Genomic DNA, 16,140 nt, shown 5'->3' with positions numbered 1-16,140 from the left:
TGTTTCCCCCACTGCCCTGAGCAGCTCCGGCAGTGCCTGTACAGGTGAGATTCCTGCAGTGTACAGACAGGTCTCTGCACTGCTGCCTTGTGTAGTGCATTTGGGTGGGCAGGATCTGCCCAGGACTGATTTATTTGCTCTGTCTGGTTCAGATTAGGCAGAGCAGGCAGCCCTTGGAGGTTTCAGGTGCTGCCAGAGGATCTCAGAGTGGGTTTTGCTGTGCCAAGCTGTGCAGCCCCATGTCCACACGGTGGCCAGAGCAGGGAGAGAAGGGCTGCAGGGAGAGGCACAAGCACAGGAGGGAGCACAGCCTCCCTCCCACAGACACGTTGGGAATCCAAACACATCCACGTGTTGAGAAGCCATTGTATTTTACTTCCCCCTTGGCAAACACTCCCTTGTGATCACTGGGGCTCTCCGAGATTTGATAGAGAAGGATGGGCTGCTGCCCTGCCCTGGATGGGAGGTCACACCCACCAGCAATCCTCCTCTTATCCTTGCAGAAGACTGGCATCTCTTGCTTCTGGGGAGTTATTTCATGTGCTTCTTCCTTGCTGTGTTGAAATATTATGTAGTATACTTAATAACATAATTATAACAATGTTTTCTAGGGAGCAGTATCACATATCAGGCGCTGTGACTCCTGCTGTGCTTTCTGGCACAGTGCCACCACCCTCAGGATCAGATTCCCTTCACACACCTCTGCAGTGTCCTCACCATTTCTCTTTCCTTGCACATTTTCTGTGGGTTTTGTTGATTTCTTACCTTGCTTTGTGGCTAATCAGCCACTTGACAGACAAGGACATGCTGCAAGGAGCTCATCCTTGGGATCAGGACGTGTGATTTTTGAGCCCAAAGGATCTCTGTCATACAGGACCTCAGCTGTGCCTGCTCCCTAAGTGTGCAGCACATTGTGAGCAGTGCCCATAGCAGCTTGCAGAGGCTTTTTAGCCACTAGTGTTGATGGTGTTGGTCATTATGCCAAAGGAAATGGTCTGGGAAAAATAAAGTCTTGATGGATAGTAATAGACTAAGTTATGGCAAGACAAAAAGGAATTAAGGTCTGAATGTTGTTGAAGAAACCAGAAATTGTAAACTGGATCTTCTGAATGTGTTGCAGCATTGTCTCTCTGTTCATTGTGCATAATTTCAGTAGGAAATCTATGGACACAGACTTCCCAGGGAAAGAGGAAGAGCAGAATAACCTTCTCCTAGGAGTGCACAGTGCAGGGGTTAGAGTGGGTGCCCCTGCTCTGGCACCCACAGCATACACCCAGCTGCACTTGTCTGCCCAGCTGTCCCTGTGTGATCCCTGCCTCTGCAGAGATAGCCTGTAGTGTACAGGAAAGAGTGACTCTAATTAGAGATTAGCTAAAGATTGTCTATAAAAGAGTATGAATGGAGAAACACGGAAATATTGGAAGGCAACAATCTTACTGGGGAGAAGGAGCAGTGAAGCTGGAAGATAATTCAGCAATTTGAATTTCTCAACATACATTTCTCAGAATGCTCAATAATTAACTATACATTTCTTTGTGGGAATCATTTTAGGCCCATCACTATTTAATGACATGTAGGCTAAACTAAAGCCAAGAGCAATAAAAGAAATATCTGGAACATAGACTGATTAGTGGTGTGAAAAGATAGGAAGCAAATTACCCTAGAGAGATGGGGCAAAGGATATGGTCTGACAGCCACTGGGGCAAGAGCTGAAGGCCCTGGTTCCCAGTGCCAAAGGAAAGCCTCTGAGGAATGTGCTCCAGAGGCACTTTTGGGAGTGGGACCCTGCTGTGACTCACAGCAGTGGCTGTGTGCTGCAGCACAGTGGGGCTGCAGAGGCCCAGCCTGTTCCTGTTCCTCATTCTTCAGCAGGAGCCAGGGAGAGGTCCTGCCCTGCAGTCTCATTTTGGGAATGAAGATGGTTTTTCCCTCTGGCATCTGCCAGGCTGGGTGTGTGCCCTGCTCTCCCCGGGCAGCAGGGGCTGGGCTGTGATCCCCAGAGCCCCCTCAGGGCTGGGGAGAGGCTTGAGCCCGTGGGCAGAGCTCTGTGTCTCTGCTTCAGCTGGTGGCCCCCACGGGGCCTTGCTGTCAGCTGAGGATGGCAGAGCCCTCCCAGTGCAGAGCCCTCCATGGGTGTGGGGATGCAGAGCAGCCATCAGCTGCAGCTCAGGACCAGCCTCTAATGAAAGCATAATTTACAGTAAGGCACCACAAGTGCACCGGGGCAGATTATTCTGATTGCAAACTTGTGTAAATAACACTGATGCCAATTATCTCTGAATCAGGAACTGAATTAATGGGATTAACATCAGTGTTACTCTGAAACCTGAACAATTCCTTCCTTACGCAAGAGCTAAAGGTTTCCTCTCTTAGCCAACCACTGTCAGTTCTTCTGACAGGAACTGAAGAATGGAAACCATGTAAGATGTTTGCCTTTAATGCAAATGCACCATTTGTCCTGAGCCAGCAGGACGAGCTACACCACACGTGAGCAGTAATGGGAAAGAGATTTGTGGGTGACACTGGAGGAAGAGAGCTGTCCTGGAGGTGTCACACAGTCCAGCCCTGCACACAGCAGCAGATGGAACTCACACTCAGTTTAAGCAGTTTGTTTTGAATCTGTCTCTTGGTGCCTGAGTTCTGAGCAGTGAGGTAACTGTCTAGAGAAAACAACCCTGTAAAAAAGGCCTGGAAATTCTCTGAGAAGTGTTACACCTCTGGTACTAAGAGCTCCACAGTTCTGAGGGGACACTGGCAGGTGCACAAAAATGGCTTCTATTTTCTTTTTTATTTCTGTGTGCAGTACTACAAGGGGCAGAGTTGTGTATTTCAGTGCCTTCATCATGGAACTATAATATGTCACCATGAATCTAAACATGGCTGAACCTACCATTTTGTCTTTTCCAGGCTGACATCTTCTCTGGAGCTGTGTTTATCCAGTTGGCCATAGGGCTGAATCTTTATTTGGCCATAATTATCCTCCTTTCCATTACTGCTCTTTACACCATCACAGGTGAGTTTGCAGAGCAGTCTGATAAATCAGAGATGTTGAGGGAGGCAGAAGAAAGAGAAGTGGAGAAAAAGGGAGAAATAAAAAACTGAAAGGGGGGTTATTTATAGTGGGCCTTGAATGACAGAGGTGGGATAAAAGGGAAAAAAAGAAAAAAAATTTCCAGAGACATTTGCCCAGGGCTAACTTATTTGTCCTGACTTCTCTGCCATCAGGTGGCCTTGCAGCTGTGATTTACACAGACACCCTACAAACATTCATCATGGTATTGGGATCCTTTATTCTCATGGGATTTGGTAAGTAAATCAGATGAATTAAACTGGAATATTCAGCCACAAATCTTGCAGTGGCTACAGGAATGAATCCTGCAGGGAGAAACTGTTACCTTAACCAGGAGGTTTCAGCTCCTGTATCTATTTATCAGGGAAGAAACCAGGCATGTTGCCAAAAGTCAGACATCTTTAGTCACTGAGTCAGTGTCTCCCAAGCACAAGTGAATGTGTAAGGTAACAACAGCATCCCATGGCAGCATTTTTATGTCCACATTAAGGAGGCGTTTCTCCTCACGCTCTCAAGCTCTGAGATTTCACTAATAAATCCTTTATTGCTATTTTTGTTTTCTGTGTTTCAGCATTTGCTGAGGTGGGAGGGTATGAGGCTTTCATGCGGAAGTACATGGAGGCCATTCCCTCCAACATCTCCTACGGGGGCACGGCGGTGGATCCCGCGTGCTACACCCCGCGCCAGGACGCCTTCCACATCTTCCGCGACCCCACCAGCGGGGACCTGCCCTGGCCAGGCCTGGTCTTTGGCCTCAGCATCCTTGCCATGTGGTACTGGTGCACTGATCAGGTAATGGGGGAGCCCAGCACCTTGCTAAAGCTCTGTGCTCCAGGGTGAGCCTCCCCTGCCGTGCAAAGCTGGGCCACAGAACTGGCTGTTATCTCAACACTGCTCAGTGGCTTTTCAGTTCCTGCTTTCAAGGCATCTCTCACGTGTAAGACAATGGAATGGGTGTTCTTTCAAATCTTCCTGCACACCTCTGCCCAGCAGATACCACGTCTCCCTCCTTTCTCATTTTTTATGTGTGGCATTGTGTGAGAACAGAGAGGTTGTGTTGTGAATGCTTACTTAGGAAGCCATGGAACAAATGGCCCTTGTTAGACTGGGTATAGATACCATTCCCTTTTCAGTAAGACAAATTTGTTTCCTGTATTTGCAGTTTTCATCTTTGCTTGCATAGTCTTGGGGGGATGTTCTTTATATGTTTGGTCTTTCAGCCTGGAGACTCTTCCCCAGTCATCCTTCCTTCTCTCTAAAACCTACTGTCCAGTTTCCTCAAGAGATAACACTGACATGAGTAAAGAAAAAGGTGCTCCTGCAACATGTGAATGTGTCTCTAACAAATGATCTCTCTGTATCCTGAATTGTGAGAAAGATAATCTTAATGATTTCTCAACAAATTAACAAAATCCCAGCGTAACTGCATTACTGCTCAGTTAAATATTCTATTCCTTTTTGGCTTTTTACTGTCTGCTTTAAAAACTTCTTGCAAGAGAAGTCTTACCTCTCAAACACACACTGGATCAGTAATATTTTCCTTTATCTATTTCAAACATATTCTTGATTTTCATATAGATTTCACTTTTCCTAGTGGCAGAAATGCTAAATAGACTCTTTTGCTACCCCAGAAGTTAAGAAGTACCTTGTATGAGGAACATGGCATGGTGTGATCATGGAAATGTTATAGCTGCCCTGTGTCATTGACAGGTTATTGTCCAAAGATGTCTGTCTGGCAAGAACATGTCCCATGTGAAGGCTGGCTGTATCATGTGTGGGTACCTCAAGCTCTTGCCCATGTTTATCATAGTGATGCCTGGAATGATCAGTCGGATTTTGTACACAGGTATGGTACAGATACAGACATGCAAAGTTCTTGCTGCCTGCCTTTCACTGCCAGTCTCTCTGTCCCTTCCAAAGTACCTGTTAGATTGTCATCTTCTCATCCAGACAGTCCAGGGACCTTCAGGTAACTGCACTGTTAGAAGGCACAGGCCTTCCTCTTTTCCCTGATCCCAGGTTTCTGCTAACACTATTGCTGTCTGTTTTAGGGGGAAGAAATTCCACAGGTCCCTCCCCAGCTGTCTGTTTGTTACAGCCCCACTCTGAATGAGTGGAAAATGCTGTCCAGGACAGATACTGTGCTGGCAATTGGAGGGACAGGGCCATCAGTCACAGACTGCAGGGTTTGGGGCCACGGGCAGTCCCAGGGGCAGCATGGGGAAATGCCCCTTTCCCATCTCCCTGACCAGCAGAGAGTTTGGCTGTGTTTGGCAGCAGGCAGAGGAGAGAGGTTCAGGCTGCAGGGACTGGGCTTTGTGTTCCTCTGCTTGCTTTTCTACTTGGTCTCCTGGTGTTGTTCAGCCCTGGTCTGACAAAAAGTGCAGATTTTCTTTTGACCTGCAGCACTTGTCAGTATTCTTTTAGAGAGGAAGGGAAGGAAAGAGGCTTAGAATCACCTTCCTCCCTGCCAGCAAGCCAAGGATGAAGTCAAACGTGTCAATCCGGTGGCTCAACACCGAGATGCATCCTAGAAGCTCTGTTAATTTGGGAGCAATCTGTTGTTTACATGACCTTGTCTCAGTGTCTCCTCATCCTCTCCTCAGATGTGGTGGCTTGTGTTGTGCCTGAAGTCTGTCAGCGCTACTGTGGCACCGCAGTGGGCTGCACAAACATTGCTTATCCAAAAATGGTAGTGGAGCTTATGCCAAATGGTAAGACACCGTCTCTATTTGTTGTTTCTTTGTTTTAGGAAAGCCAGACTGTAAAAACAAGTGATAGAGGGAGTCCAAGACCCCTGCTTAGTTCCAAGATTCTTGCTAGAATTATGTACTATTAACCAAAGGGGTTGTCTGTATTAGCTGTAGGTGCAGAATGGCTCCACACTGACAGTGTCAGCTCTCAGCTGGCACTTACTGCATGCTGAAATGGTAAATGAGCTCCCTTTTTGTGAAAATAAAGTGTAACCTGCTTGGCCAGTGATTTATAAAAGACTCTCTGCCAGGATATCTTGAGCTGGAGTCCTATTCCTGTGGTCCTCCTGCCAACCCCAAAGAGATGGGTGCTGGCTCATAAGGAAAAAAAACAGGTTATGATATTACAGAGACCATGGTGCTTTCCTGATGGCTTTGGTACTTTCCCATCGTTGGATAACTGTTGTTAAAATCCTGCAGTAATTCCCCATGCTCTATGGCCAGACCAGACCACCAAGAAAAATGGCTTACTCTGGTTTTCAGACAATAAAATAGACTTTTTTTTTTTGGAAAATACCTGGTTCACAAATATACTATAAGCAAGTGAGCACTTTCCTGCAAAGAAAAGGAATTATTTTTAAAATTGTTGGGAAGAGTCTGCTTAATATTGTTTTATTTTATTCCAGCCTTTAATTAGCTAGAATTCACTAAAGAGGTACCTACATGCTAAAAGCTCAAGAGTTTCCCTGGCACTGCTGTAAATAGCTTTTTGCAAACTCTGCTTGCCCAGCAAGGAAATGTCAGGCAGAATTTTGTGTCAGGCATGTAAATGTGCCAGACACGCTCAGAGCTGACAGATGAAAAGGGTTGGGCAAACAGCTGGTGCCAGGTGCTGAGGCTGTCCATGGAACATTCATCCCCGTTCCCATCTCTGTGCTCATCCCCGTTCCCATCTCTGTGCTCATCCCCGTTCCCATCTCTGTGCTCATCCCTGTTCCCATCTCTGTGCTCATCCCGTTCCCATCTCTGTGCTCATCCCGTTCCCATCTCTGTGCTCATCCCGTTCCCATCTCTGTGTTCCAGGTCTGCGGGGTCTGATGCTGGCAGTGATGCTGGCCTCCCTTATGAGCTCCCTGACATCCATTTTCAACAGCGCCAGCACTTTGTTCACGATGGACATTTACACCAAGATTCGGACGCGGCCGTCCGAGAAGGAGCTGATGCTGGCAGGCAGGTGAGCCCCGGCGCTCCCGTGCTGTCCCCCTGCCCGGCCCCTGTCCCGCCCCGCCGCTCCTCTGGGGACAGCACGCCGTGCTCCCGAGGAACACAGTGTGCAGGAAGCAGCCCAGCCAATTGTCACTGCTTCCCACTGCTGTTCCAAGGAAAATCTTTTAAATTGTCTTCCTGGGCTCCGTGCTGCACCAGGCTGCAGCATCAATGAACTGGCTCTAGTTCATCTGCTATTGATTTGTCTCTGGGCATAACAACCACAGAGAAAAGTGATTTTGTGTGTTTTGATTGCATATTTAACCATGTGCTGATGGATATTTGACATCTACAATACCCAACTTGGGTTTCTTTTGTTTGTTCAGTGCTAATTTGCCATTATAATTGATTTCACTAGTTGAAATATAAAATGAACATGTAAATTATTGATTAATTGATGTTCTTTTTTCTTTCTGATAGATCATAGATACTTCTAAGCAGATGGCTAATTGAATATCTGGCTGTGTTTACAGGGCATTTATGTTACTCTTAATTGGCATCAGCATTGCCTGGGTTCCTGTGGTGCAGTCAGCTCAGAGTGGGCAGCTCTTTGATTATATTCAGTCTGTTACCAGCTACCTGGGACCTCCCATTGCTGCTGTTTTCCTGCTTGGTATCTTCTGCAAGCGTGTCAATGAGCAGGTAAGTGCAGATTAGGAAACAGGTATGCCACGTGTTCCTTTAGGAATTGGGAGAACTGGGGGTTTTTTTTGTTATGAGCAACTTCTTCCTGTTTATTTTAATCCCAGTATAGCCCAGGGATTTTGTGTCTCCACACCCCAAAGCCTGAGGTTTCAAAGATGAGTTGGATAAAGTTCTTTCATAGTCTGATAGATAAACAGTCACCTAGGAATTTATAGATAGCTCTGAAGCTTAGGTTACCTATCACTTTGCCAAGAAATGTGTTAAAAGGATAATCTATGGACACATATTTGAAAGTTTTCATTTAGGATATTGGTCACCAAGCTGATTTACCAAACAAACCACCTCTTACCTATCCTGTCCAGCTGGGTTTTGAATATCCCCAAGAGTGGAAACTGCACAGTGTCTCTAGGCAACCTGTTCCAATGATCAAGCACCTTTACAGTAAAAGTACAAAAAATTATGTTTAACCAGAATTTCCCATGTTTCAGTTTGTGCCCACACGTACCTGTGTGTCTGTTACACTTTGGGCTGGAGTGCTGTACACCAGGCTCCCACCAACAGTTCTGAGAATTCAATAATTACTCAGGGCCATTAGCAGGTAAACCAGACACACATTTCAGGAAGGATGACACAACGTTCTGGCTGGTTCCATTGAGCCAGAGCTGTCAGGGATTAAGTTCTCAAAGGTAAAAAGGTATGAGAACAGCCCCTGGGGTGTGCAATCCATGGCTGAAACCTGTCCTGTAGAAGGGGGCAGCTGTGTGGAGCCAGAAGGACTGTGAGAAATGGTCTGGATGCAGTGCCCTGAGGTGTGCCTGATATCTCAGAGCTGTTCACTGCCCCTTTCAGTTGGAATCATACACTGAGCTGTAAATAAGGTCACTGAAAGCATCTTGGTTAAAACCCACATGCCAAAGCCATTGTAACACATAACTCCATCCATGTTTCCTCCAGCAGCTGTTTGAGAGCTCAGAGTTTATTCCCACACCTAAAATGCCTCATTTTGATCCCTTCTTGTCACACCCTTGTCTGCAGGGTGCCTTCTGGGGCCTGATTGTTGGGCTGCTGGCTGGACTCAGCAGGATGATTGCAGAGTTTGCCTACGGAACTGGCAGCTGTGTGGCCCCTTCCGACTGCCCCTTCATCATCTGTGGCATTCACTACCTTTACTTTGCACTGATCCTCTTTGGGGTTTCTGCCATCGTCATCCTGGCAGTCTCCTTCATGACCAAGCCCATTCCTGATGTCCATGTGAGTATCACTGCAGTCCTGCTCCTCAAGGAATGGAACACAATGAAACCACCAGTTTGTACTTGGTGTGTTACCCTCGACACTTCAGCCACCCCAGCACACAGCTCTTGTAGGAAAGCAAAGGAAATAGTCTTCCTTTACCTGTCACAGATCTTCAGTGGCTCCTGATAGCCTGGCACATCCCAGACACTGGGGATGCTGTGCCTGACAGGCTGGCTGGGCTCTGTGTATTGATCCATGATCAGTTCAAGGCCTTTTGTTCCCTGGCAGCTTTACCGCTTGTGCTGGTCCTTGCGGCACAGCAAAGAGGAACGGATTGATCTCGATGCAGACGAGGAGCAGGACAGAGCTGATGAAAAAGATGGTGAATCAGGTAACTGTTGAATACCTAGAGATTTTGTCATATATTTGAGTATCCCTGTTTCATTCCTGAAGGAGCATTAACATGTTTGATAGTTGAAGACATCCTCCATCTCCCCAACAACAAATCCTCAGCCCCCACAAATTAAATGGCTCATGAGCTGCCTTTTCCAATCCCTCAAGCTCAGGGTAAATGAGAAGTGAAGTGGATTTGAAGGGAGAAAATCCTATTCTCTTGGTATCTGGGTGGCAGCTCTAGGACTAAAGCAATGGCAGTGCTGTGGGTCAGAGGCACTGTGCATTGGCAGAACTGTGTGTGACTCCAGCACTCGAGGGAATTCACCTGCAAACAGTGGGTTGTGGTCAGGATTGAAGGCACCATGAAAGCAGACTGCAAACCCACCTGCTCTCTTTACTGGGTTTCTGGTTCTGCTCCCAAGCTCCTTTTCAGCAGTATTCTCAAGTGAATTTATTTGTCTTTCAATTAAGAGTGTAGAAAGTATTGAAAAAATGGAGTTTAAGCTTTGAAGCAGTTTGCTTCTCCAATACCAGGGCAAGTCTCTGGGCTGCAAAAGGCCCAAGTGTCTTCTGCAAGAAGGCTCTCTTGGAACATGTAGAAAATCCTGTGAAAACACAGTATTAACTTGATTCTTGTACTGTTTTGTACTAAAATGCTTCCACTGAATTACGACCATAAATCAGAACGGGAATGTCCTCAGTCCCAGAGATGTGTGTGCCATGACCTGTACTCACCTGTCCTGACCACAGTGTTATTCCTTCCAGTTAATGAGGAAAACCAGGAGGACCCAGGATGCTGTAGGAAAGCTTACAACTGGTTCTGTGGCTTGGACCAACAGAAGGGCCCCAAACTGAGCAAGGAGGAAGAAGAGGCACTGAAGAAGAAGCTGACAGACACCAGTGAAGTGCCACTGTGGAGAAACATTGTGAATATCAATGGCATCATCCTCTTGACTGTGGCTGTGTTTTGCCATGCCTACTTTGCATAACCCCCTGCTCACAGTCCTGAAATTGTACTGTATTGTTCAAGCAAAAATGATGGTTTGGAGATTTACACAATTAGATACACATTGTATTTTCATCATCTGCATTTGTAAAACATCAGAGTGATTTACTCACTGATTTTGTGATCATAATTTCAACAATTTAAAGATGAAGACCACTGGGATTTCAAGAGAGAATTTCTATTTAGACATTGAACAAATCCAGGGCTGAGGTTCAGAATTTCCATCCAATATTCTCTCTCTCATGATACATTTCATATTTTAGGTTCAGAACAATGCTGTGTGAGCCATATTTCATATCAGGTTTTGTGAACTATCTTTTAGTGTTCACAATACTATTTTGATTTTAAACCCTTCCTCTGATCATTCAATTTTCCTTTTCCTTTGGCTATGATAATTTGATTGCAAAAAACTCACAACCACTGAGGGACTGTATTACAAACTCAAAACGTTGCTTTTGATTTGACCCCCCCCCACCATGGGATATCTTAAGTAAAGGATTTATGTATATATCAATGTATTTGATATTATATATAATTTTCTATTATCAGTTTTCCCCCCTTTTTCTCATTTTCCACTGGGTTGTGTTTCTCAGTTGTCAGTGGAACACTAACCTGTGAACTGATCACATTTTGAAACTGGGGAACACCTCTCTTATGATCCTAAAAAGAATTTTGCTTACAGCAGATTATCTGTTTAAGGTTAAGTTCCAAAGGTCCTCCTCTCGTGATATTTTAATATATACCTTTACTTGAATGTGAAGCTTTTTATACAAAATACATGTATTATATATACACAAGCAATACATTATGTATATGCACTATATATATTATATATATTTAAAATATGTATTTATGTGTGTGTATATATATTTATTTCTTACTGATCAATTCCCACCCTGGTGTGTCAAGGCCCCCTTAGTGTGGGCTTGGAGTCAATGTACTGCCTCTGGCCATGGTGGAACATGCACAGCATTGGAATGCTGGGCTGCACTGTGCAGATACATCCAAGGGCTCTGTCCTGCTTTTCTGCAAAGCTATAAATCTTTCCTCTGAAGATTTCATTGAGAAACAGGATTCCTGCTGCATGGCAGCATGAGTTAGCAGTTCAGGAAGGAGAATAGTCACAGCTGTGGGCTATCAGCTAAACCAGGCTGATTGTCTCCACAAGTTTGGTACCAGCTGGGGACACAGGAAAAGGCAGATTTAACACTTCAAAGCAAAAAGCAATAGATCTTCTTTTCATCTCATTCAGCTTCCTGGGGAACCAAGTGTGGAAAAGATGCTGGTTGCTCAGTGGGGCAGTGCCACAGCTGCCTGCTCCTTTTTGCCCACCTTGGTGGGGCTGTGCTGCCCCCCAGGCTCTGCCCAGGATGCTCCAGGCTGGCAGCAAGGGCAGCTGGAGGGGAGGGCAGAGCAGTGCCACTGTCACCACCCTGCTCTGCCTCCTGGGCTGTCACCACTGCTTCATCTGCTGGCAGGATCTTTGCTTCATTAGGATCCATGCCCAAATGCTCTGGATTCCAGCAGAATTGCTGCTCTTCAGTAGAATTGATGCTGTTCAGCATAATCCCTGCAGGGTCCTTTGCATAGGCCAGATCAAATCAGGACTTCAGAAGTACCAGTGCAAACCTTAACACAGTGATATTTTAAAGACCATGGAATTAATTGTATTTAATGAACAATGAAGACTTGTATGTATTAAAGTAATTGTCTGTTTTGAAGTATTTGGTGTCCACAAAGTGATGGGATTTTTATATAATATGATGGAAGACAGAGAAACTTCATTTGGTGTCCAGGTTTTGGCTCTGGGTAATAATAATGGATGAAAAACAAACAAGGAAGGTGTCACTGAGGATTGCCTATGTCCCTCTTTGTCATTCTTGGCTACAAAATACAGTGAAATTATAAAGCTATCTGAATAAAAACAAATAATACAAGTGATTTCCTGGCAGTCTGAGCACCTTTGGATGATGTCCTGGTTAATCAGGCATCATTGCATGATATTGTTCTTCAGAACCACAGAGTTTTGAAAATCTAATGCAGTTTCCCAGGGATATTCACTGTGTGTCCTCAGCAATCTGATTCATTCTGGTCTGAAGGTGGATGTTGTGGAGGGAAGAGCTCAAATGTCTACATAAAGTTTGACAGCTACTGTTGACTCCTGTGATTTTGTAGAATTTCAAAGAAAAATTGCCTTATATTGTGAACAGTTGATAAAATTGTAATGTTTATCTAACATTAAATGCCAAGTCAGGTTGGTAGCTATTGCATTAATGATTTTAAGGAAGAAAATTACTTTCCTTCAGTTTTCAGGGGAGCTCTGTCCATGAGCTGTTGTTGGGAGCACTCAGCTAAAAGCAGTAGTTTACACTGTTCTGGGCTTTATGCTTTAGAGATGGGAACTGTGAGCACACCCTTTCCCCCAGTGTTTGATTATACATTTGAAATAACTCTGGTTAGTGCTGGGACTCCAAATAAATCTCTGGCTCACTGCACAAAGTACCTGCATGGCACGTACAGCATAACACAGCTCAGTTTCAGGGGATCTTGAGGCATCCCAGCTTACCCTGTCAGGTAGGATACATGGTTAAATCTTATTTTAATGAGCTTTAGTTAGATATACTGAATTATTTTATAAAACAAAACAAAATAAAATAGGCACTTAGTAGCACTGTCAGCAGATTGTGACACTGCTCTGTAAAGAACACACACTAAACAAAATCATCCATTTAAGAAATACTACATAGTTCTCAGGAAAAATCCTGGAAAAGGGTAATCACTGTTCATTTAATTTGTCTGTACCACCCACAAAAAATGTATCCAAGTATCTCACAGATGTTAGTATTGATGATGATGAGAACACCCTGTTCTTAAACTCGGAATTTGGGTTTATTCCTATTTCATTACTGAAAAACCTCATGCACTGAGATGCCAGGGAAGGGAAGGGCTGGGGCTTTGTTGGAATCAGTCTGCAGTAGCCATGGCTTGGTTTCTTAGGCTGTGTGGCCATGCAGAATTAGGCCATGGCACAAGGCTGAGCTCCTCAGGCGCAGGTAACTGTGGTGATTGTGGTGATGGTGGTGATGGTGGTGACTGTGGTGATTGTGGTGATGGTGGTGGTTGTGGTTGTGGTGATTGTGGTGATTGTGGTGATTGTGGTTGTGGTGATTGTGGTGGTTGGAGCCCAGCAGCAGCTGGGACTGCCAGGGGAGGCTCCCTGACCTTCCTCAGCTGGCACAACCAGGAGTGCTCCTGTAAAGTAAAAGCCAACACAAAAACGAGGAGCAAAGCTAAACAATAAATCCAGGTACTGTCAGTCACTGTGTCTGAAGGGCACTTGGGCTCTTTGGTTTGAAGTGTGGAGCCAGAGGAGTTCAGAGCTGACATTTCTGGGGGCAGACAGCACAGGAAAGGGCTGGGCACAGGCTGAGGGTGACAGCAAAGCTGCTCTCAGGAAAGCTGCTGGGTGCTTTAATTTGCTTAGTGGCCTTATGTGCCCTGCAGGGTTCTCTGGGGGAGCAGAGAACCCACAGAGAGGGAAGGGAGCAGCAATCAGAGACCTTCCCTTGTGCTGAGAATCTGTAGTCCCAGATTCAATAACAGCAGGCAATACACTGCTGAAAGAGATGGGAAATACAAAAAACCCCCTGGCTTTATTTGGTGATTCATGGCATTTACTCATGGTGTGTGTATTGTAGGCCTGTGCTGGAGAATTTAAAGAACAGACAAAACTTCACTCACTCCAGTTTCTACAACTTGTTCTGATGCAAGACAGTATAAGCAGTGCCTCTAGTTATCATCCTTATTATTAATAAAAAAGTTCTCTTTCTTGTGCCTCCTGAAGAACATTCCTTCTTGCCCTCTACCATGGGCAGCTGTGAGACAGAACAATTCCCCTGGAGCTCCTGAGCCCACCCTCCCCTCACCTGGCACAGCTGAGGCCAGAGCAGCTGTGCCTGCCTGGATCAGCACCTCCCTCCTTCTCTGAAGGTACCTGGAACAGCTTCAAGCTGAAGTGTGGGTTTCTTGTCACTCTGTGAAATATTTTTGTTTACAGTATTGCAGCCTATAACTTTAAAAATGTAGTTCATATGCAAGGTATGCTGAAACAAATTATGAAAATGGGTTTTATTCATTCAAATTGCAAACTTTGTCTTGATAAAAAGAAGTCCTGTGTTTTGAGCATGTTAGCTTTGTGTGTAGCTGTCTCTGCCATTCTGGTTTAGTGTCATTAGCCAAAGCTGATTTTCCCAGACTATTTTGTCCTTAGACAAATTTCTCGCTATATGATTTTTATATTTTTTAACAGGAAAGGTAGTGGTGGGAAATAAATATACTCCCTGCTTTGAAACATGAAGAGATGGAATTAAAAGTTGTCACTTTCCAGAGCAAGACAGAATGGATTTCTACCCCTTGGCCTTCTGAAAGCATACAGGGACAGGGGAAATGAGTCTGTAGTTGCAACAACAAAGAGCCATAACATTCTTAACCTTCTGGAAACTGTTAGAAAAAATTCAACATGACCTCTGCCTGGGTGGGACACAAGACTCCACAGGGAAGTCTTGTTGCAGCTGTCTTGTCTTCTGGTGCTGCTGAGGACTGCTGGGCAACTGGTTTGAAAACTCAGCCTGTGTAGAGTGTAAGTGCATTCATTCCAGTATTGACTTGGGACCGTATTAATTATATCTGGGCCTCAATAATTGTTGGCTTCAAGCTAAAAAGGCAAATTGATTTCATTGATGTTAAAAATTTGCCTTGGTGCTAAAGCCATCTGAGCACAGAGCACTGGGGAAGGCACAGTGCTAAAACCAGAGACTTGCTGTACACACAGCATTTCCTTTGAAAGGGTGAGTTTAATTAGGGTGTGGGTGCCAGATCCTGAGATGTTCATTTAAGTATTTGTAATGTGTATGAAGCAATTCCAAAAGATCTTCAGTATTTTTGTGACCAAGTCTGTGGTAGCTTTATTATGGAGTCTTCCTGACTGCAAGCTGTCAGTCCAGGGAAAGTGTTCATCAGCTGTTCCTTTGATCCAGCCAATTGTTTTGCTGACACCTACAGTGCTAATTAATTCCCAGCCTCATGAAATGGGGACTCTTGTCTCTCATCCCAAAGCAGGGAATTAGCGCTCAGCACAGCCTGTGACTTTTGATTATTATATCAACCACCTTTTTGTCAATAATGAAGCTTTGCAAGTAGAACACCACAATTAACAGTGGTTAACAGTGGCTGTTCCATACAATGACTTTAAATTCTGGCATTTGCAGAGGCAGCACATGGTCAGTACAGCCCAAGGGAATTCCTGTCGTGTTTGGAGTGTGATGGTTTCATGTTGTCACATGTAACAGGGCCAAAGGATTGCTGAGACAAAAGCTGACATTGGGAGGGCCCCAGTAGTGTCCATATCTCAGAGTTCACCTGAGGCTTTGTTCCATTTCTGTACTGTGTGTGTAAGATGAGAACACTGATCCATGCAGAGGCTTTTTTGGGAACAGTTTATATTGTCTTTAAAGCATTGATCAGGCAGATGCTTGGAATGCACTACTTATGGTCCAAATCAATTTCTTCTAGCCAGAGCAGTTCAGTGTGGATGGTCTTATTTCTGCACCTGACCAAGCTAATTATTTTGGGAACTCACTGAAGGGTGACACCTGAATTATCAGGGAAGGCTTTGACAAGGTTGGACCTGGGTTAAAATGCTGATTGTTCCCAGATTTTCCTGCAGTTCTGTAAGAGCAGCTGAGCCTACACTGTGCTGCTCTAGTCCTTTAGCATGTTATTAAAGCTGCCTGGCTTCTCTTATTGAGTTGGATGCACTCTGGCACCAATAT

The 16,140-nt window shown here is 45.0% G+C and overlaps 1 protein-coding gene across 3 annotated transcripts in view; it reads left to right on the top strand.

The window, feature by feature from the left end:
- SLC5A1 (solute carrier family 5 member 1) overlaps nucleotides 1–10,762 on the top strand; it is a 47,648-nt gene extending 36,886 nt beyond the window's left edge. For all 3 annotated transcript variants that reach the window (XM_039726138.1, XM_039726140.1, XM_039726141.1), the window contains 10 exons: nucleotides 2,908–3,013; nucleotides 3,226–3,306; nucleotides 3,642–3,862; nucleotides 4,781–4,916; nucleotides 5,677–5,784; nucleotides 6,847–6,997; nucleotides 7,503–7,671; nucleotides 8,710–8,925; nucleotides 9,196–9,298; nucleotides 10,069–10,762. In XM_039726138.1, the coding sequence (XP_039582072.1) occupies nucleotides 2,908–3,013; nucleotides 3,226–3,306; nucleotides 3,642–3,862; nucleotides 4,781–4,916; nucleotides 5,677–5,784; nucleotides 6,847–6,997; nucleotides 7,503–7,671; nucleotides 8,710–8,925; nucleotides 9,196–9,298; nucleotides 10,069–10,292 (1,515 nt within the window). In that variant the 3' untranslated portion in view covers nucleotides 10,293–10,762. The remainder of the gene's footprint in view (nucleotides 1–2,907; nucleotides 3,014–3,225; nucleotides 3,307–3,641; nucleotides 3,863–4,780; nucleotides 4,917–5,676; nucleotides 5,785–6,846; nucleotides 6,998–7,502; nucleotides 7,672–8,709; nucleotides 8,926–9,195; nucleotides 9,299–10,068) is intronic.
- Nucleotides 10,763–16,140: the final 5,378 nt, after the last annotated feature.

This window comes from Passer montanus, unplaced genomic scaffold (assembly GCF_014805655.1).
Source record: "Passer montanus isolate IOZ18808 unplaced genomic scaffold, ASM1480565v1 scaffold57, whole genome shotgun sequence".
Classification (NCBI taxonomy): Eukaryota; Metazoa; Chordata; class Aves; order Passeriformes; family Passeridae; genus Passer; species Passer montanus.
Note: the sequence above shows the minus strand (reverse complement) of the source record. Positions and strands in the feature narration are given on the sequence as shown.